The sequence below is a fragment of the Oncorhynchus masou genome, chromosome 9, assembly GCF_036934945.1.
Source record: "Oncorhynchus masou masou isolate Uvic2021 chromosome 9, UVic_Omas_1.1, whole genome shotgun sequence".
NCBI lineage: Eukaryota > Metazoa > Chordata > Actinopteri > Salmoniformes > Salmonidae > Oncorhynchus > Oncorhynchus masou.
In genome coordinates, this window is record NC_088220.1 from 86,116,250 (window position 1) to 86,139,588 (window position 23,339).

Below are 23,339 nucleotides of genomic sequence, written 5' to 3' on the forward strand. Positions count from 1 at the left end.
TATTGGATTTGCCCCTAAACATAACACCTTGTATTCAGGACAAAAAGTGAATTGCTCTGCCACATGTATTGGTGTATTACTTTAATTCCTTGTTGGTATATGTTTATTCTGTACGGGATTCCTTCTTCATTCTGTCATTTAGGTTAGCATTAGGGAGTAACTACAATGTTGTTGATCAATCCTCAGTCTTCTCCTATCACAGTCATCAAACTCCGTAACTGTTTTAAAGACACCATTGGTCTCATGCTGAAATCCCTGAGCGGTTTCCTTCTTCTCCGGCAACTGAGTTAAGGACACCTGTATCTTTGTAGTGACTGGGTGTATTGATACACCATCCACAGTGTTGAATGACCTCTTCATAGCTATAACATAATGTGTTTCTTAGGACAGTGTTGAATGACCTCTTCATAGCTACAACAGAATGTGTTGGTTGCATATTAAACTCTCCTCTGCTTCCAGCAAAGACAGAAACATTTGCCTGTGTATTAAACTCTCCTTTCCTCTGCTTCCAGCTAAGACAGAAACATTTGGCTGTATATTAAACTCTCCTCTGCTTCCAGCTAAGACAGAAACATTTGGCTGTATATTAAACCCTCCTCTGCTTCCAGCTAAGACAGAAACATTTGGCTGTATATAAACAGAAACCACCTAGCTAAGACAGAAACATTTGGCTGTATATTAAACCTCTGCTTCCAGCTAAGACAGAAACGTTTGGCTGTATATTAAACTCACCTCTGCTTCCAGCTAAGACAGAAACGTTTGGCTGTATATTAAACTCACCTCTGCTTCCAGCTAAGACAGAAGAGAAAGTGTTGTTCTTGTATGGCCTCTATTAACAGATCACATAACAGTATGGTACCAGCAGACAGTCAGGGGGCTTCTTTATGTTGGATCTTATTTCATTGTCCAGCTCTTCTGAAACGTTTGGAGGTTACGTGTGTAACCCCCCTCCCCTCTCTCATTGCATCTAGCTAAGACCGATGCAGACTTCAAGGCCTATAGTTTCTGGAAGAGAGGAACCCGAAACAGCAACACTCCTCAACCCTGGAGTCCTACTACTGATCAAACCCATCCAGAGAGTTCTGTCCTAAGTACCCACTACTACTGAGAGAGCTGTAGGAGGAGGGAGGGAGGGGTGTGTCTCCCACTACTACTGAGAGAGCTGTACTCACTGACCCTGATAGTGAAGAGCACTATCACCTGAATGGTAAGGAGGGAGGGAGGGGAGGAGGGAGGGAGGTACCCACTACTACTGAGAGGTAGGAGGAGGGAGGGAGGGGTGTGTCCTATAGTACCCACTACTACTGAGAGAGCTGTAGGAGGAGGGAGGGAGGGAGGGGTGTGTCCTATAGTACCCACTACTACTGAGAGAGCTGTAGGAGGAGGGAGGGAGGGGGGGTGTGTCCTATAGTACCCACTACTACTGAGAGAGCTGTAGGAGGAGGGAGGGAGGGAGGGGTGTGTCCTATAGTACCCACTACTACTGAGAGAGCTGTACTCACTGACGGACCCTGATAGTGAAGAGCACTATCACCTGAATGGTAAGGAGGGAGGGAGGGAGGGAGAGGAGGGGAGGGGAGGGAGGGGTGTGTCCTATAGTACCCACTACTACTGAGAGAGCTGTAGGAGAGAGCTGTAGGAGGAGGGGGGGGAGGGTGTGTCCTATAGTACCCACTACTACTGGAGAGCTGTAGGAGGAGGGAGGGAGGGAGGGGTGTGTCCTATAGTACCCACTACTACTGAGAGAGAGCTGTAGGAGGAGGGAGGGAGGGAGGGGTGTGTCCTATAGTACCCACTACTACTGAGAGAGCTGTAGGAGTGGAGCACTATCACCTGAATGGTAAGGGAGGGGTGTGTCCTATAGTACCCACTACTACTGAGAGAGCTGTAGGAGGGAGGGAGGGGTGTCCTATAGTACCCACTACTACTGAGGAGAGGGAGCTGAGAGAGCTGTAGGAGGAGGGAGGGGGGAGGGAGGGGTGTGTCCTATAGTACCCACTACTACTGAGAGAGCTGTAGGAGGAGGGAGGGAGGGAGGGGTGTGTCCTAGGGGAGGGGTGCTGTAGGAGGAGGGGAGGGAGGGGGGAGGGGGGTGTGTCCTATAGTACCCACTACTACTGAGAGAGCTGTAGGAGGAGGGGGGGGGGGAGGGTGTGTCCTATAGTACCCACTACTACTGGGTGTACTCACTGACGGACCCTGATAGTGAAGAGCACTATCACCTGAATGGTAAGGAGGGAGGGAGGGAGGGGTGTGTCCTATAGTACCCACTACTACTGAGAGAGCTGTAGGAGGAGGGAGGGAGGGGTGTGTCCTATAGTACCCACTACTACTGAGAGAGCTGTAGGAGGAGGGAGGGGTGTGTCCTATAGTACCCACTACTACTGAGAGCTGTAGGAGGAGGAGGGGTGTGTCCTAAGACCCACTATCACCTGAGAGAGCTGTAGGAGGAGGGAGGGGGGTGTCCTATAGTACCCACTACTACTGAGAGAGCTGTAATGTGTCCTATAGTACCCACTACTACTGAGAGAGCTGTAGGAGGAGGGAGGGGGGGTGTGTCCTATAGTACCCACTACTACTGAGAGAGCTGTAGGAGGAGGGGGGGAGGGGTGTCCTATAGGAGAGAGCTGTAGTGTGTCCTATAGTACCCACTACTACTGAGAGAGCTGTAGGAGGGTATGGGGGGAGGGAGGGGGGGTGTGTCCTATAGTACCCACTACTACTGAGAGAGCTGTAGGAGGGAGGGAGGGGTGTGTCCTATAGTACCCACTACTACTGAGAGAGCTGTAGGAGGGAGGGAGGGGTGTGTCCTATAGTACCCACTACTACTGAGAGAGCTGTAGGAGGAGGGAGGGAGGGAGGGGTGTGTCCTATAGTACCCACTACTACTGAGAGAGCTGTAGGAGGGAGGGAGGGGTGTGTCCTATAGTACCCACTACTACTGAGAGAGCTGTAGGAGGATGGGGGGGGGGAGGGGGTGTGTCCTATAGTACCCACTATTACTGAGAGAGCTAGGGAGGGGGAGGGAGGGGTTATATGTGACAATCAAATATATATATATATATATATGTCCTATATATATATATATATATTTTATATATATATATATATATATATATATTTTTTAAATATTATTATTTTATCAATGGAGAAGGGTTAGGTTTAGTATAATAGTGTTCCTCTTCTCTTCTCTCTACATCCTGTCCAGTTGCTATGAAGGCCATGAACAAGGTGGCCAGTCACATCAATGAGATGCAGAAGATCCACGAGGAGTTTGGGTTGGTGTTTGACCAGCTCATAGCGGAGCAGAGTGGAGACAAGAAAGAGGTACAGTGTTGTTGGGAGTCTCCTCATGTTCTGTGGTATCGAGACAGAGGTACAGTGTTGTTGAGAGTCTCCTCATGTTCTGTGGTATCGAGACAGAGGTACAGTGTTGTTGGGAGTCTCATGTTCTGTGGTATCGAGACAGAGGTACAGTGTTGTTGGGAGTCTCCTCATGTTCTGTGGTATCGAGACAGAGGTACAGTGTTGTTGGGAGTCTCCTCATGTTCTGTGGTATCGAGACAGAGGTACAGTGTTGTTGGGAGTCTCCTCATGTTCTGTGGTATCGAGACAGAGGTACAGTGTTGTTGGGAGTCTCCTCATGTTCTGTGGTATCGAGACAGAGGTACAGTGTTGTTGGGAGTCTCCTCATGTTCTGTGGTATCGAGACAGAGGTACAGTGTTGTTGGGAGTCTCCTCATGTTCTGTGGTATTGAGACAGAGGTACAGTGTTGGTGGGAGTCTCCTCATGTTCTGTGGTATCGAGACAGAGGTACAGTGTTGTTGGGAGTCTCCTCATTTTCTGTGGTATCGAGACAGAGGTACAGTGTTGTTGGGAGTCTCCTCATGTTCTGTGGTATCGAGACAGAGGTACAGTGTTGTTGGGAGTCTCCTCATGTTCTGTGGTATCGAGACAGAGGTACAGTGTTGTTGGGAGTCTCCTCATGTTCTGTGGTATCTAGACAGAGGTGCGTTGTTAGGAGTCTCCTTATATTCTCCAGGTGTGTCTGTGGTATCAGTGGCTGTGTGGTTCAAATTACACCCTATTTGCTACACACTACTTATTTTGAAAAGGGCCATAGCTCTGGTCTAAAGTAGTGCACTAAATATGGAATAGGGTGCCATAGCTCTGGTCTAAAGTAGTGCACTAAATATGGAATAGATTGCCATAGCTCAGGTCTAAAGTAGTGCACTAAATAGGGAATAGGGTGCCATAGCTCTGGTCTAAAGTAGTGTACTAAATAGGGAATAGGGTGCCATAGCTCTGTTCTAAAGTAGTGCACTAAATATGGAATAGGGTGCCATAGCTCTGGTCTAAAGTAGTGCACTAAATAGGGAACAGGTCGTTGGAGAATTTCCCAGAGTATGTTGAGGGATTGGATTGCTGTAACATTGGTGTGTTGTTAATGTGACATGGGTGTGTTGTAGTTGTAACATGGTTGGGTTGTAACATGGTTGTGTTGTAGCATGGTTGTGTTGTAGCATGGTTGTGTTGTAACATGGGTGTGTTGTAACGTAGTTGTAACATGGGTGTGTTGTAACATGGCTGTAACATGGGTGTGGTGTAACATAGCTGTAACATGGGTGTGTTGTAGCATGGTTGTGTTGTAACATGGTTGGGTTGTAACATGGTTGGGTTGTAGCATGGTTGTGTTGTAGCATGGTTGTGTTGTAAATGTAGTTGTAACTAAATATGGGTGTGTTGTAACATGGCTATAACATGGGTGTGGTGTAACATAGCTCTGTTCTAAAGTAACATGTGTGTTGTAACACTAAATATGTAACATGGGTGCCATAGCTCTGGTCTAACAGTAGTGCATGGTTGTGTTGTAAATGGTTGTGTTGTAACATAGCTGTAACATGGTTGTAACATAGCTGTAACATGGTTGGAGAATTTCCCAGAGTATGGTTGTGTTGGTAACATGGGTGTGTTGTAGCATGGTTGTGTTGTAACATTGTAGCATGATTGTTGGGTGTGTTGTAACATGTAACTGTAACATTGGTGTAACATGTTGTTAATGTTGACATGGTTGTGTTGTAACATAGTTGTAACATGGTTGTAACATGGTTGTAACATGTTGTAACATGGTTGTGTTGTTGTAACATGGTTGTGTTGTAACATGCATGGTTGTGTTGTAACATGGTTGGTTGTGTTGTAACATGGGTGTAACATGGTTGTAACATGGTTGTGTTGTAACATGGGTGTAGTGGTTGTTGTAACATGGCTGTAAACATGGTTGTGTTGTAACATGGTGTAACATAGCTGTAACATGGGTGTGTTGTTCTAAAGCATGGTTGTGTTGTAACATGGTTGGGTTGTAACATGGTTGGGTTGTAACATGGTGTGTTGTTAATGCATGGTTGTGTTGTAACATGGTTGGGTTGTAACATGGTTGTGTTGTAGCATGGTTGTGTTGTAGCATGGTTGTGTTGTAACATGGGTGTGTTGTAACGTAGTTGTAACATGGGTGTGTTGTAACATGGCTGTAACATGGGTGTGGTGTAACATAGCTGTAACATGGGTGTGTTGTAACATGGTTGTGTTGTAACATAGTTGTAACATGGTTGGGTTGTAACATGGTTGTGTTGTAGCATGGTTGTGTTGTAACATGGGTGTGTTGTAACATGTTGCTGTAACATGGTGTGTAACATGGCTGTAACATGGGTGTGGTGTAACATAGCTGTAACATGGGTGTGGTGTAACATAGTTGTAACATAGCTGTAACATGGGTGTGTTGTAACATAGCTGTAACATAGCTGTAACATGGGTGTGTTGTAGCATAGCTGTAACATGGGTGTGGTGTAACATAGTTGTAACATGGGTGTGTTGTAACATGGCTGTAACATGGTTGTGTTGTAACATAGTTGTAACATGGTTGTGTTGTAACATAGCTGTAACATGGTTGTGTTGTAACATAGCTGTAACATGGTTGTGTTGTAACATAGCTGTAACATGGTTGTGTTGTAACATAGCTGTAACATGGTTGTGTTGTAACATAGTTGTAACATGGTTGTGTTGTAACATGGTTGTGTTGTAACATGGGTGTAACATGGTTGTGTTGTAACATGGTTGTGTTGTAACATGGTTGTGTTGTAACATGGTTGTGTTGTAACATGGTTGTGTTGTAACATGGTTGTGTTGTAGCATGGTTGTTGTAACATGGGTGTGTTGTAACATGGGTGTGTTGTAGCATGGTTGTGTTGTAACATGGCTGTAACATGGGTGTGTTGTAGCATGGTTGTGTTGTAACATGGCTGTAACATGGGTGTGTTGTAGCATGGTTGTCTTGTAACATGGCTGTAACATGGTTGTGTTGTAACATAGTTGTAACATGGTTGTGTTGTAACATAGTTGTAACATGGGTGTAACATGGTTGTGTTGTAACATGGTTGTAGCATGGTTGTGTTGTAACATGGTTGTGTTGTAACATGGTTGTGTTATAGCATGGTTGTAGCATGGTTGTTGTAACATGGTTGTGTTGTAGCATGGTTGTAGTATGGTTGTTGTAACATGGTTGTGTTGTAACATGGTTGTAGCATGGTTGTGTTATAGCATGGTTGTATATCATGGTTATTGCATGGTTGTGTTGTAACATGGGTGTAACATGGTTGTAACATGGTTGTGTTGTAACATGGGTGTAGCATGGTTGTTGTAACATGGGTGTAACATGGCTGTATTGTAACATGGTTGTGTTGTAACATGGTTGTAACATGGTTGTGTTGTAACATGGTTGTGTTGTAACATGGGTGTAGCATGGTTGTATTGTAACATGGGTGTAATATGGCTGTATTGTAATATGGTTGTGTTGTAACATGGGTGTAGCATGGTTGTGTTGTTACATGGGTGTAACATGGCTGTGTTGTAACATGGCTGTGTTGTAACATGGGTGTAACATGGTTGTGTTGTAACATGGGTGTAACATGGTTGTTATAACATGGGTGTAACATGGTTGTGTTGTAACATGGTTGTAACATGGCTGTGTTGTAACATGGCTGTGTTGTAACATGGCTGTGTTGTAACATGGGTGTAACATGGCTCTGTTGTAACATGGTTGTATTGTAACATTGTTGTAACATGGTTGTATTGTAACATGGTTGTATTGTAACATGGTTGTAACATGGCTGTGTTGTAACATGGTTGTAACATGGCTGTGTTGTAACATGGTTGTAACATGGCTGTGTTGTAACATGGTTGTAACATGGCTGTGTTGTAACATGGTTGTAACATGGCTGTGTTGTGTCATGGTTGTAACATGGCTGTGTTGTAACATGGCAGTGTTGTAACATGGTTGTATTGTAACATGGTTGTAACATGGTTGTAACATGGCTGTGTTGTGTGTTGTAGGTTGCTGATCTGTCAATGGGTGACTTGCTGCTCCACACCAGCGTAGCCTGGATCAACCCTCCCTCCTCCCTGGGCAAATGGAAGAAAGAACCCCAACTGGCTGCATTCAGTATGTTAAGGGCAATACCTAGTGTGCATCGGATGCGGCCTTCTCAGAACCATGTAGCTCTCAGAACCACGTAGCTAATGGGGTTCTAGAACAGGACAAAGCTACTTAGAACCTTCTCTAGATCACTCTTAAGATGGTTGTCTGTCACATAAGGGGATACATGTACCACTCTGTCTAATGACATAGACTGTGTCCCCTATTCCTGTTATAGTGCACTACTTTTGACCACAGCCAATTTGGGACTGAGTGCAAGCCTGATCACTCCAATTAACATAATACTGTATTATGGTAGCTTATTTCATGTATTTGCAACGTATTACATAGACACTGAAATCTTTCTGCTTACCCTTCCATCGCCCTCTTCATGGTTCAGTCTTCAGAACAGCCGTGGTGTTTGTGTGTAAGGATGGATCCAAGCAGAAGAAGAAAATGGTAAGTTCCGTCTCTAAACACAACCAAACCTTTCAACCATAGTTGCTCTGAATTCTAACCTTGATATTCCATTCCCATCAAGCGGTTCTAATTTATTTGGCTTTGTTGAAGCATCACTTCCATACCTAGTCCACTGGGTCAGTGGTACCTTCCATACCTAGTCCACTGGGTCAGTGGTACCTTCCATACCTAGTCCACTGGGTCAGTGGTACCTTCCATACCTAGTCCACTGGGTCAGTGGTACCTTCCATACCTAGTCCACTGGGTCAGTGGTCCCTTCCATACCTAGTCCACTGGGTCAGTGGTACCTTCCATACCTAGTCCAGTGGTACCCTCCATACCTAGTCCACTGGGTCAGTGGTACCTTCCATACCTAGTCCACTGGGTCAGTGGTACCTTCCATACCTAGTCCACTGGGTCAGTGGTACCTTCCATACCTAGTCCACTGGGTCAGTGGTACCTTCCATACCTAGTCCACTGGGTCAGTGGTACCTTCCATACCTAGTCCACTGGGTCAGTGGTACCTTCCATACCTAGTCCACTGGGTCAGTGGTACCTTCCATACCTAGTCCACTGGGTCAGTGGTCCCTTCCATACCTTCCAGTCCACTGGGTCAGTGGTACCTTCCATACCTAGTCCACTGGGTCAGTGGTACCTTCCATACCTAGTCCACTGGGTCAGTGGTACCTTCCATACCTAGTCCACTGGGTCAGTGGTACCTTCCATACCTAGTCCACTGGGTCAGTGGTACCTTCCATACCTAGTCCACTGGGTCAGTGGTACCTTCCATACCTAGTCCACTGGGTCAGTGGTACCTTCCATACCTAGTCCACTGGGTCAGTTCCATACCTAGTCCACTGGGTCAGTGGTACCTTCCATACCTAGTCCACTGGGTCAGTGGTACCTTCCATACCTAGTCCACTGGGTCAGTGGTACCTTCCATACCTAGTCCACTGGGTCAGTGGTACCTTCCATACCTAGTCCACTGGGTCAGTGGTACCTTCCATACCTAGTCCACTGGGTCAGTGGTACCTTCCATACCTAGTCCACTGGGTCAGTGGTACCCTCCATACCTAGTCCACTGGGTCAGTGGTACCCTCCATACCTAGTCCACTGGGTCAGTGGTACCCTCCATACCTAGTCCACTGGGTCAGTGGTACCCTCCATACCTAGTCCACTGGGTCAGTGGTACCCTCCATACCTAGTCCAGTGGTACCCTCCATACCTAGTCCACTGGGTCAGTGGTACCTTCCATACCTAGTCCACTGGGTCAGTGGTACCTTCCATACCTAGTTCACTGGGTCAGTGGTACCTTCCATACCTAGTCCACTGGGTCAGTGGTACCTTCCATACCTAGTCCACTGGGTCAGTGGTACCTTCCATACCTAGTCCACTGGGTCAGTGGTACATTCCATACCTAGTCCACTGGGTCAGTGGTACCTTCCATACCTAGTCCACTGGGTCAGTGGTACCCTCCGTACCTAGTCCACTGGGTCAGTGGTATCCTCCATACCTAGTCCACTGGGTCAGTGGTACATTCCATACCTAGTCCACTGGGTCAGTGGTACATTCCATACCTAGTCCACTGGGTCAGTGGTACCCTCCATACCTAGTCCACTGGGTCAGTGGTACCCTCCGTACCTAGTCCACTGGGTCAGTGGTACCCTCCGTACCTAGTCCACTGGGTCAGTGGTACCTTCCATACCTAGTCCACTGGGTCAGTGGTACCTTCCATACCTAGTCCATTGGGTCAGTGGTACATTCCATACCTAGTCCACTGGGTCAGTGGTACCTTCCATACCTAGTCCACTGGGCCAGTGGTACCCTCCGTACCTAGTCCACTGGGTCAGTGGTATCCTCCATACCTAGTCCACTGGGTCAGTGGTACATTCCATACCTAGTCCACTGGGTCAGTGGTACCCTCCATACCTAGTCCACTGGGTCAGTGGTACCCTCCGTACCTAGTCCACTGGGTCAGTGGTACCCTCCATACCTAGTCCACTGGGTCAGTGGTACCCTCCATACCTTGTCCACTGGGTCAGTGGTACCTTCCATACCTAGTCCAGTGGTACCTTCCATACCTAGTCCAGTGGGTCAGTGGTACCTTCCATACCTAGTCCACTGGGTCAGTGGTACCTTCCATACCTAGTCCACTGGGTCAGTGGTACCCTCCATACCTAGTCCACTGGGTCAGTGGTACCTTCCATACCTAGTCCAGTGGTACCTTCCATACCTAGTCCAGTGGGTCAGTGGTACCCTCCATACCTAGCCCACTGGGTCAGTGGTACCCTCCATACCTAGTCCACTGGGCCAGTGGTACCTTCCATACCTAGTCCACTGGGTCAGTGGTACCTTCCATACCTAATCCACTGGGTCAGTGGTACCTTCCATAACTAGTCCACTGGGCCAGTGGTACCTTCCATACCTAGTCCACTGGGTCAGTGGTACCCTCCATACCTAGTCCACTGGGTCAGTGGTACCCTCCATACCTAGTCCACTGGGTCAGTGGTACCCTCCATACCTAGTCTACTGGGTCAGTGGTACCCTCCATACCTAGTCCACTGGGTCAGTGGTACCTTCCATACCTAGTCCACTGGGCCAGTGGTACCCTCCATACCTAGTCCACTGGGCCAGTGGTACCTTCCATACCTAGTCCACTGGGCCAGTGGTACCCTCCATACCTAGTCCACTGGGCCAGTGGTACCCTCCATACCTAGTCCACTGGGTCAGTGGTACCCTCCATACCTAGTCCACTGGGCCAGTGGTACCCTCCATACCTAGTCCACTGGGTCAGTGGTACCTTCCATACCTAGTCCACTGGGTCAGTGGTACCCTCCGTACCTAGTCCACTGGGTCAGTGGTACCCTCCATACCTAGTCCACTGGGTCAGTGGTACCTTCCATACCTAGTCCACTGGGTCAGTGGTACCTTCCATACCTAGTCCACTGGGTCAGTGGTACCTTCCATACCTAGTTCCAGTGGTACCTTCCATACCTAGTTCACTGGGTCAGTGGTACCTTCCATACCTAGTCCACTGGGTCAGTGGTACCTTCCATACCTAGTCCACTGGGTCAGTGGTACCTTCCATACCTAGTCCACTGGGTCAGTGGTACCTTCCATACCTAGTCCACTGGGTCAGTGGTACCTTCCGTAGTCCACTGGGTCAGTCCACTGGGTCCACTGGGTGTGTATCCTCCATACCTAGTCCACTGGGTCAGTGGTACATTCCATACCTAGTCCACTGGGTCAGTGGTACCCTCCATACCTAGTCCACTGGGTCAGTGGTACCCTCCGTACCTAGTCCACTGGGTCAGTGGTACCCTCCATACCTAGTCCACTGGGTCAGTGGTACCTTCCATACCTAGTCCACTGGGTCAGTGGTACCTTCCATACCTAGTCCACTGGGTCAGTGGTACATTCCATACCTAGTCCACTGGGTCAGTGGTACCTTCCATACCTAGTCCACTGGGCCAGTGGTACCCTCCGTACCTAGTCCACTGGGTCAGTGGTATCCTCCATACCTAGTCCACTGGGTCAGTGGTACATTCCATACCTAGTCCACTGGGTCAGTGGTACCCTCCATACCTAGTCCACTGGGTCAGTGGTACCCTCCGTACCTAGTCCACTGGGTCAGTGGTACCCTCCATACCTAGTCCACTGGGTCAGTGGTACATTCCATACCTAGTCCACTGGGTCAGTGGTACCCTCCATACCTAGTCCACTGGGTCAGTGGTACCCTCCATACCTTGTCCACTGGGTCAGTGGTACCTTCCATACCTAGTCCAGTGGTACCTTCCATACCTAGTCCAGTGGGTCAGTGGTACCTTCCATACCTAGTCCACTGGGTCAGTGGTACCTTCCATACCTAGTCCACTGGGTCAGTGGTACCCTCCATACCTAGTCCACTGGGTCAGTGGTACCTTCCATACCTAGTCCAGTGGTACCTTCCATACCTAGTCCAGTGGGTCAGTGGTACCCTCCATACCTAGCCCACTGGGTCAGTGGTACCCTCCATACCTAGTCCACTGGGCCAGTGGTACCTTCCATACCTAGTCCACTGGGTCAGTGGTACCTTCCATACCTAATCCACTGGGTCAGTGGTACCTTCCATAACTAGTCCACTGGGCCAGTGGTACCTTCCATACCTAGTCCACTGGGTCAGTGGTACCCTCCATACCTAGTCCACTGGGTCAGTGGTACCCTCCATACCTAGTCCACTGGGTCAGTGGTACCCTCCATACCTAGTCCACTGGGTCAGTGGTACCCTCCATACCTAGTCCACTGGGTCAGTGGTACCTTCCATACCTAGTCCACTGGGCCAGTGGTACCCTCCATACCTAGTCCACTGGGCCAGTGGTACCTTCCATACCTAGTCCACTGGGCCAGTGGTACCCTCCATACCTAGTCCACTGGGCCAGTGGTACCCTCCATACCTAGTCCACTGGGTCAGTGGTACCCTCCATACCTAGTCCACTGGGCCAGTGGTACCCTCCATACCTAGTCCACTGGGTCAGTGGTACCTTCCATACCTAGTCCACTGGGTCAGTGGTACCCTCCGTACCTAGTCCACTGGGTCAGTGGTATCCTCCATACCTAGTCCACTGGGTCAGTGGTACATTCCATACCTAGTCCACTGGGTCAGTGGTACCCTCCATACCTAGTCCACTGGGTCAGTGGTACCCTCCGTACCTAGTCCACTGGGTCAGTGGTACCCTCCATACCTAGTCCACTGGGTCAGTGGTACATTCCATACCTAGTCCACTGGGTCAGTGGTACCCTCCATACCTAGTCCACTGGGTCAGTGGTACCCTCCATACCTTGTCCACTGGGTCAGTGGTACCTTCCATACCTAGTCCAGTGGTACCTTCCATACCTAGTCCAGTGGGTCAGTGGTACCTTCCATACCTAGTCCACTGGGTCAGTGGTACCTTCCATACCTAGTCCACTGGGTCAGTGGTACCCTCCATACCTAGTCCACTGGGTCAGTGGTACCTTCCATACCTAGTCCAGTGGTACCTTCCATACCTAGTCCAGTGGGTCAGTGGTACCCTCCATACCTAGCCCACTGGGTCAGTGGTACCCTCCATACCTAGTCCACTGGGCCAGTGGTACCTTCCATACCTAGTCCACTGGGTCAGTGGTACCTTCCATACCTAATCCACTGGGTCAGTGGTACCTTCCATAACTAGTCCACTGGGCCAGTGGTACCTTCCATACCTAATCCACTGGGTCAGTGGTACCCTCCATTCCTAGTCCACTGGGTCAGTGGTACCCTCCATACCTAGTCCACTGGGTCAGTGGTACCCTCCATACCTAGTCCACTGGGTCAGTGGTACCCTCCATACCTAGTCCACTGGGTCAGTGGTACCTTCCATACCTAGTCCACTGGGCCAGTGGTACCCTCCATACCTAGTCCACTGGGCCAGTGGTACCTTCCATACCTAGTCCACTGGGCCAGTGGTACCCTCCATACCTAGTCCACTGGGCCAGTGGTACCCTCCATACCTAGTCCACTGGGTCAGTGGTACCCTCCATACCTAGTCCACTGGGCCAGTGGTACCCTCCATACCTAGTCCACTGGGTCAGTGGTACCCTCCATACCTAGTCCACTGGGTCAGTGGTACATTCCATACCTAGTCCCCTGGGTCAGTGGTACCAGTTGATGTATTGCAAAAGGCATATCACACAGCCATCTAAACCAACCTGCCTTAAATTAACTAAAATGGTCACATCCCAGTAACTTATTAACTTAAAAAGGCTTTATAGAGCATTCATAACGTCTTCATAAGCACTATGTAGATGCTTTGGCAATCATTTATGGATCTGTTGGGGTGCGTATCTGTCTGTAGGGGGGTGTATCTGTCTGTAGGGGGGGTGTATCTGTCTGTAGGGGGGTGCATGTCTGTCTGTAGGGGGTGCGTGTCTGTCTGTAGGGGGGTGCGTATCTGTCTGTAGGGGGGATGCGTATCTGTCTGTAGGGGGTGCATATATCTGTCTGTAGGGGGGGGGGTGTCTGTCTGTGCGGGGGCGTATCTGTCTGTTAGGGGGGGGGGGGGAACGTGTCTGTCTGGGGGGCGTATCTGTCTTGAGGGGACGGGACGCATCTGTCTGACTGGGGGGCGTATTTAAGGTCTGTCTGTGTGTCTCTCAGGGTGGCTCCCATCGAGCATCTGTCTGTCTGTCTGTCTGGGGGCGTATCTAAGGTCGGTCTGTCTGTGTGTCTCTCAGGGTGGCTCCCATTGAGCATCTGTTTGTCTGTAGGGGGGCGTATCTAAGGTCTGTCTGTGTGTCTCTCAGGGTGGCTCCCATCGAGCATCTGTCTGTCTGTAGGGGGGCGTATCTAAGGTCTGTCTGTGTGTCTCAGGGTGGCTCCCATCGAGCATCTGTCTGTCTGTCTGTAGGGGGGCGTATCTAAGGTCTGTCTGTAGGGGGGCGTATCTAAGGTCTGTCTGTCTCTCAGGGAGGCTCCCATCGAGCATCTGTCTGTCTGTAGGGGGGGCGTATCTAAGGTCTGTCTGTTTGGGGGGCGTATCTAAGGTCTGTCTGTTTGGGGGGCGTATCTAAGGTCTGTCTGTTTGGGGGGCGTATCTAAGGTTTGTCTGTAGGGGGGCGTATCTAAGGTCTGTCTGTAGGGGGGCGTATCTAAGGTCTGTCTGTAGGGGGGCGTGTCTAAGGTCTGTCTGTGTCTCTCAGGGTGGCTCCCATCGAGCATCTGTCTGTCTGAAGGGGGCGTGTCTAAGGTCTGTCTGTAGGGGGGCGTATCTAAGGTCTGTCTGTGTGTCTCTCAGGGTGGCTCCCATCGAGCATCTGTTTGTCTGTAGGGGGGCGTGTCTAAGGTCTGTCTGTAGGGGGGCGTGTCTACGGTCTGTCTGTGTCTCTCAGGGTGGCTCCCATCGAGCATCTGTCTGTCTGTCTGTAGGGGGCGTGTCTAAGGTCTGTCTGTGTCTCTCAGGGTGGCTCCCATCGAGTGTCGTCAGTCTCGTCTGAAGACAAGGACCCATTCCGCTTCCGTCACATGATCTCCACAGACACGCTCCAAGTCCGAGCCCTCAATAACCAAGGTACAGTTCAATGTAGAGCCCTCAATAACCAAGGTACAGTTCAATGTAGAGCCCTCAATAACCAAGGTACAGTTCAATATAGAGCCCTCAATAACCAAGGTACAGTTCAATGTAGAGCCCTCAATAACCAAGGTACAGTTCAATGTAGAGCCCTCAATAACCAAGGTACAGTTCAATATAGAGCCCTCAATAACCAAGGTACAGTTCAATATAGAGCCCTCAATAACCAAGGTACAGTTCAATGTAGAGCCCTCAATAACCAAGGTACAGTTCAATATAGAGCCCTCAATAACCAAGGTACAGTTCAATATAGAGCCCTCAATAACCAAGGTATAGTTTAATATAGAGCCCTCAATAACCAAGGTACAGTTTAATATAGAGCCCTCAATAACCAAGGTACTGTACAGTTTAATATAGAGCCCTCTATCACCAAGGTACAGTTCAATATAGAGCCCTCAATAACCATGGTACAGTTCAATATAGAGCCCTCAATAACCAAGGCACAGTTCAATATAGAGCCCTCAATAACCAAGGTACAGTTCAATGTAGAGCCCTCAATAACCAAGGTACAGTTCAATATAGAGCCCTCAATAACCAAGGTACAGTTCAATATAGAGCCCTCAATAACCAAGGTACAGTTCAATATAGAGCCCTCTATCACCAAGGTACAGTTCAATATAGAGCCCTCAATAACCAAGGCACAGTTCAATATAGAGCCCTCAATAACCAAGGTACAGTTCAATGTAGAGCCCTCAATAACCAAGGTACAGTTCAATATAGAGCCCTCAATAACCAAGGTACAGTTCAATGTAGAGCCCTCAATAACCAAGGTACAGTTCAATATAGAGCCCTCAATAACCAAGGTACAGTTCAATATAGAGCCCTCAATAACCAAGGTACAGTTCAATATAGAGCCCTCAATAACCAAGGTACAGTTGAATGTAGAGCCCTCAATAACCAAGGTACAGTTCAATGTAGAGCCCTCAATAACCAAGGTACAGTTCAATGTAGAGCCCTCAATAACCAAGGTACAGTTCAATATAGAGCCCTCAATAACCAAGGTACAGTTCAATATAGAGCCCTCAATAACCAAGGTACAGTTCAATGTAGAGCCCTCAATAACCAAGGTACAGTTCAATATAGAGCCCTCAATAACCAAGGTACAGTTCAATATAGAGCCCTCAATAACCAAGGTACAGTTCAATATAGAGCCCTCAATAACCAAGGTACAGTTCAATATAGAGCCCTCAATAACCAAGGTACAGTTCAATTTAGAGCCCTCAATAACCAAGGTACAGTTCAATATAGAGCCCTCAATAACCAAGGTACAGTTCAATATAGAGCCCTCAATAACCAAGGTATAGTTTAATATAGAGCCCTCAATAACCAAGGTCCAGTTTAATATAGAGCCCTCAATAACCAAGGTACTGTACAGTTTAATATAGAGCCCTCAATAACCAAGGTACAGTTCAATATAGAGCCCTCAATAACCAAGGTACAGTTCAATATAGAGCCCTCAATAACCAAGGTACAGTTCAATATAGAGCCCTCAATAACCAAGGTACAGTTCAATGTAGAGCCCTCAATAACCAAGGTACAGTTCAATGTAGAGCCCTCAATAACCAAGGTACAGTTCAATGTAGAGCCCTCAATAACCAAGGTACAGTTCAATATAGAGCCCTCAATAACCAAGGTACAGTTGAATATAGAGCCCTCAATAACCAAGGTACAGTTCAATGTAGAGCCCTCAATAACCAAGGTACAGTTCAATGTAGAGCCGTCAATAACCAAGGTACTGTACAGTCAGCCATGCTGTTAATCCTGAAACACATTTATTAATGCATTATTTGAGTCATTTGGCAGAGGCTTGAGTGACACACTAAACCATTCCTGTATTGACTTTGTAACGTTATTTTCTGTCTGAATAGACATGATGTTCTTTGTAATGTTCTTCTCTGTCTGAATAGACATGATGTTCCTCTCTGTCTGAATAGACATGATGTTCTTCTCTGTCTGAATAGACATGATGTTCTTTGTAATGTTCTTCTCTGTCTGAATAGACATGATGTTCTTTGTAATGTTCTTCTCTTTCTGAATAGACATGATGTTCTTCTCTGTCTGAATAGACATGATGTTCTTTGTAATATTCTTCTCTTTCTGAATAGACATGATGTTCTTCTCTGTCTGAATAGACATGATGTTCTTTGTAATGTTCTTCTCTGTCTGAATAGACATGATGTTCTTTGTAATGTTCTTCTCTGTCTGAATAGACATGCTGTTCTTTGTAATGTTCTCTGTCTGAATAGACATGATGTTCTTCTCTGTCTGAATAGACATGATGTTCTTTGTAATGTTCTTCTCTGTCTGAATAGGCATGATGTTCTTCTCTTTCTGAATAGACATGATGTTCTTCTCTGAATAGACATGATGTTCTTCTGTCTGAATAGACATGATGTTCTTTGTAATGTTCTTCTCTTTCTGAATAGACATGATGTTCTTCTCTTTCTGAATAGACATGATGTTCTTTGTAATGTTCTTCTCTGTCTGAATAGACATGCTGTTCTTTGTAATGTTCTCTGTCTGAATAGACATGATGTTCTTCTCTGTCTGAATAGACATGATGTTCTTCTCTGTCTGAATAGACATGATGTTCTTTGTAATGTTCTTCTCTGTCTGAATAGACATGATGTTCTTCTCTTTCTGAATAGACATGATGTTCTTCTCTGAATAGACATGATGTTCTTCTCTGTCTGAATAGACATGATGTTCTTTGTAATGTTCTTCTCTTTCTGAATAGACATGATGTTCTTCTCTTTCTGAATAGACATGATGTTCTTTGTAATGTTCTCTGTCTGAATAGACCTGATGTTCCTTGTAATGTTCTCTGTCTGAATAGACATGATGTTCTTTGTAATGTTCTTCTCTTTCTGAATAGACATGATGTTCTTCTCTGTCTGAATAGACATGATGTTATTTGTAATGTTCTTCTCTTTCTGAATGGACATGATGTTCTTCTCTGTCTGAATAGACATGATGTTCTTTGTAATGTTCTCTGTCTGAATAGACATGATGTTCTTTGTAATGTTCTTCTCTGTCTGAATAGACATGCTGTTCTTTGTAATGTTCTCTGTTTGAATAGACATGATGTTCTTCTCTGTCTGAATAGACATGATGTTCTTTGTAATGTTCTTCTCTTTCTGAATAGACATGATGTTCTTTGTAATGTTCTTCTCTTTCTGAATAGACATGATGTTCTTTGTAATGTTCTTCTCTTTCTGAATAGACATGATGTTCTTTGTAATGTTCTTCTCTGTCTGAATAGACATGATGTTCTTCTCTGTCTGAATAGACATGATGGAGTGAGAGAAAGATAGTCAGTGACCACAAATGAGTTGTTCTGTATGTGAGGTTATAACATGTGTGCGCGCCATTGCAGACGGAGAGGGCTCTGCCGTGTGTGACATCGTCCACGTCAAGTCGGAGTCAGAAGGACGGCCTGAGAGGACATTCCACCTGTGCTGCAGGTGAGCCTCCTGACCCAACTGATTGTTTATCAGTCCTGACTGAAGACGACATTGAGTCACTGATTTTACTTTGGAACCAACCTCAATATCTTTTAATCGTTTAGATGTTTTTTCCCCCCTTCATATTAAATTAATTCATTAATATGGTGCCTTTCCAGATGCCCAAAGCACTAAGAGGGGAAGCTCATTGGTGCTCATTAATGCTGTGGCTGTTGACCTATATACAGTTGAAGTTGGAAGTTTACATACACCAAATGCATTTAAACTCAGTTTTTCACAATTCTTGACATTGAATCCTCGTTAAAAAAAAGTCCCTGTTTTAGGTCAGTTAGGATCACCACTTTATTTTAAGAAAGTGAAATGTCAGAATAATAGTAGAGAGAGTGATTTATTTCAGCTTTTATTTCTTTCATCATATTCCCAGTGGGTCAGAAGTTTACACACACTCAATTAATATTTTGTAGCATTGCCTTTAAATTGTTTAACTTGGGTCAAACGTTTTGAGAAGCCTTCCACAAGCTTCCCACAATAAGTTGGGTGAATTTTGGCCCATTCCTCCTTTTTTTATGGCGGTTTTGGAGCAGTGGCTTCTTGACCGGACTTTCAGGTTATGTCGATATAGGACTCGTTTTACTGTGGATATAGATACCTTTGTACCTGTTTCCTCCAGCATCTTCACAAGATACTTTGCTGTTGTTCTGGGATTGATTTGCACTTTTCGCACCAAAGTACGTTCATATCTATGAGACAGAACGTGTCTCCTTCCTGAGCGGTATGATGGTGTTTATACTTGCATACTACTGTTTGTACAGATGAACGTGGTTCCTTCAGGCATTTGGAAATTGCTCCCAAGGATGAACCAGACTTGTGGTGGTCGACAATTTTTTTTCTGAGGTCTTGGCTGAATTCTTTTGATTTTCCCATGATGTCAAGCAAAGAGGCACTGACTTTGAAGGTAGGTCTTGAAATACATCCACCTCCAATTGACTCAAATGAAACTTCTAAAGCCATGGCACAATCTTCTGGAATATTCCAAGCTGTTTAAAGGCACAGTCAACTTAGTGTATGTAAACTTCTGACCCACTGGAATTGTGATACAGTGAATTATAAGTGAAATAATGACTTGTGTCATGCCCTAAGTAGATGTCCTAACCGACTCGCCATAACTATAGTTTGTTAACAAGACATTTGTGGAGTGGTTGAAAAACTAGTTTTAATGACTCCAACCTAAGTGTACGTAAACTTCCGACTTCAACTGTATGTCTTAACCATCTGAGAATGGTTTAATTTGATGGATAATTAAAAACAATCAAATACCATTTTACTTGTCACATGACCCGGGTACAACAGGTGTAGTCCTTACCGTAAAATGTTTACGTACAAGCCCTTAACCAACAGTGCAGTTCAAGAAATAAAGTTTAAAAAATGTAATAAAAAGTAACACAATAACAATAACGAGGCTATATACAGGGTATTACGGTACAGAGTCAATGTGGAGGTTATATACAGGGGGTACCGGTACAGAGTCAATGTGGAGACTATATACAGGGTATTACGGTACAGAGTCAATGTGGAGGTTATATACAGGGGGTACCGGTACAGAGTCAATGTGGAGGCTATATACAGGGTATTACGGTACAGAGTCAATGTGGAGGTTATATACAGGGGGTACCGGTACAGAGTCAATGTGGAGGCTATATACAGGGGGCACCGGTACAGAGTCAATGGGGAGGCTATATACAGGGTATTACGGTACCGAGTCAATGTGGAGGCTATATACAGGGGGTACTGGTACAGAGTCAATGTGGAGGCTATATACAGGGGGTGCCGGTACAGAGTCAATGTGGAGGCTATATACAGGGGGTACCGGTACAGAGTCAATGTGGAGGCTATATACAGGGGGCACCGGTACAGAGTCAATGTGGAGGCTATATACAGGGTATTACGGTACCGAGTCAATGTGGAGGCTATATACAGGGGGTACTGGTACAGAGTCAATGTGGAGGCTATATACAGGGGATACTGGTACAGAGTCAATGTGGAGGCTATATACAGGGGGTACCGGTACAGAGTCAATGGGGAGGCTATATACAGGGTGTTACGGTACAGAGTCAATGTGGAGGCTATATACAGGGGGTACTGGTACAGAGTCAATGTGGAGGCTATATACAGGGGGTACTTGTACAGAGTCAATGTGGAGGCTATATACAGGGTGTTACGGTACAGAGTCAATGTGGGAGGCTATATACAGGGGGTACTGGTACAGAGTCAATGGGGAGGCTATATACAGGGTATTACGGTACCGAGTCAATGTGGAGGCTATATACAGGGGGTACTGGTACCGAGTCAATGTGGAGGCTATATACAGGGGGTACCGGTACAGAGTCAATGGGGAGGCTATATACAGGGGGTACCAGTACAGAGTCAATGTGGAGTCTATATACAGGGGGTACCGGTACAGAGTCAATGTGGAGGCTATATACAGGGGGTTACGGTACAGAGTCAATGTGGAGGCTATATACAGGGGGTACTGGTACAGAGTCAATGTGGAGGCTATATACAGGGGGTACTGGTACAGAGTCAATGTGGAGGCTATATACAGGGTGTTACGGTACAGAGTCAATGTGGAGGCTATATACAGGGTGTTTCGGTACAGAGTCAATGTGGAGGCTATATACAGGGTGTTACGGTACAGAGTCAATGTGGAGGCTATATACAGGGTGTTTCGGTACAGAGTCAATGTGGAGGCTATATACAGGGTGTTACGGTACAGAGTCAATGTGGAGGCTATATACAGGGGGTACCGGTACAGAGTCAATGTGGAGGCTATATACAGGGGAGTACCGGTACAGAGTCAATGTGGAGGCTATATACAGGGTGTTACGGTACAGAGTCAATGTGGAGGCTATATACAGGGGGTACCGGTACAGAGTCAATGTGGAGGCTATATACAGGGGGTACCGGTACAGAGTCAATGTGGAGGCTATATACAGGGTGTTGCGGTACAGAGTCAATGTGGAGGCTATATACAGGGGGTACCGGTACAGAGTCAATGTGGAGGCTATATACAGGGTGTTACGGTACAGAGTCAATGTGGAGGCTATATACAGGGGGTACCGGTACAGAGTCAATGGGGAGGCTATATACAGGGGGTACCGGTACAGAGTCAATGGGGAGGCTATATACAGGGGGTACCAGTACAGAGTCAATGTGGAGTCTATATACAGGGGGTACCGGTACAGAGTCAATGTGGAGGCTATATACAGGGGGTTACGGTACAGAGTCAATGTGGAGGCTATATACAGGGGGTACTGGTACAGAGTCAATGTGGAGGCTATATACAGGGGGTACTGGTACAGAGTCAATGTGGAGGCTATATACAGGGTGTTACGGTACAGAGTCAATGTGGAGGCTATATACAGGGTGTTACGGTACAGAGTCAATGTGGAGGCTATATACAGGGTGTTACGGTACAGAGTCAATGTGGAGGCTATATACAGGGGGTACCGGTACAGAGTCAATGTGGAGGCTATATACAGGGTGTTACGGTACAGAGTCAATGTGGAGGCTATATACAGGGGGTACTGGTACAGAGTCAATGTGGAGGCTATATACAGGGGGTACCGGTACCGAGTCAATGTGGAGGCTATATACAGGGGAGTACCGGTACAGAGTCAATGTGGAGGCTATATACAGGGGGTACCGGTACAGAGTCAATGTGGAGGTTATATACAGGTTGTACTGGTACAGATTCAATGTGGAGGCTATATACCGGGGGTACCGGTACAGAGTCAATGTGGAGGCTATATACAGGGGGTACCGGTACAGAGTCAATGTGGAGGCTATATACAGGGGGTACCGGTACCGAGTCAATGTGGAGGCTATATACAGGGGGTGTCGGTACAGAGTCAATGTGGAGGCTATATACAGGGGGTACCGGTACAGAGTCAATGTGGAGGCTATATACAGGGGGTGTCGGTACAGAGTCAATGTGGAGGCTATATACAGGGGGTGTCGGTACAGAGTCAATGTGGAGGCTATATACAGGGGGTACCGGTACAGAGTCAATGTGGAGGCTATATACAGGGGGTGTCGGTACAGAGTCAATGTGTGGGGATACAGGTTAGTCGAGGTAATTCTACATAGATAATAAACAGTGAGTAGCAGCAGTGTAAAAACAGAAAGGGGGAAAGGGGGGGGGGGGGTCAATGTAAATAGTCCAGGTGGCCATTTGATTAATTGTTCATCAGTCTTATGGCTTGGATTAGAAGCTGTTAAGGAGCCCTTTGGACCTAGACTTGGTGCTCTGGTACCGCTTGCCGTGCAGTAACAGAGAGAACAGTATATGACTTTAGGTTCCTCTGACACCGCCTGGTATATAGATCCTGTATGGCAGGAAGCCCTGCTCCAGTGATGTACTGGGCCATATGCACCACCCTCTGTAGCGTCTTACGGTCGGAGGTCAAGCAGTTGCCGTACCAGGCGATGATGCAACCTGTCTGAATGCTCTCGATGGTGCAGCTGTATAACTTTTTGAGGATCTGGGAACCCCATGCCAAATCTTTCTAAATCTCTCTTTCGTCCAGTTCTGTGGACAGTAAGAAGGACTTCCTGAAGACAGTCCACTCCATCCTGAGAGATAAACAACGACGTCAACTGATGAAGACCGAGTCTCTACCCCCCAACCAGCAGTATGTCCCCTTCGGAGGCAAACGCCTCTGTGCCCTGAAGGGAGCCAGACCTGCCATGAACAGAGCAGGTAGGTGCTGTCGGCAGGGATGAGGCATGTGGGGGGTGGGATGGGATTGTGGATTATGTGATTGGAC

At 46.9% G+C, this 23,339-nt stretch overlaps 1 protein-coding gene across 1 annotated transcript in view; it reads left to right on the plus strand.

Annotated features, from left to right (window-relative positions):
- Positions 1-23,339, plus strand: part of LOC135545120 (rho guanine nucleotide exchange factor TIAM1-like) — a 154,524-nt gene that overhangs the window by 127,004 nt on the left and 4,181 nt on the right. The window contains 10 exon segments of the mRNA XM_064972752.1: positions 972-997; positions 1,000-1,056; positions 1,059-1,091; positions 1,472-1,541; positions 3,209-3,327; positions 7,388-7,496; positions 7,870-7,928; positions 14,881-14,989; positions 18,426-18,513; positions 23,100-23,272. Coding sequence (XP_064828824.1) covers positions 972-997; positions 1,000-1,056; positions 1,059-1,091; positions 1,472-1,541; positions 3,209-3,327; positions 7,388-7,496; positions 7,870-7,928; positions 14,881-14,989; positions 18,426-18,513; positions 23,100-23,272 — 843 coding nt within the window.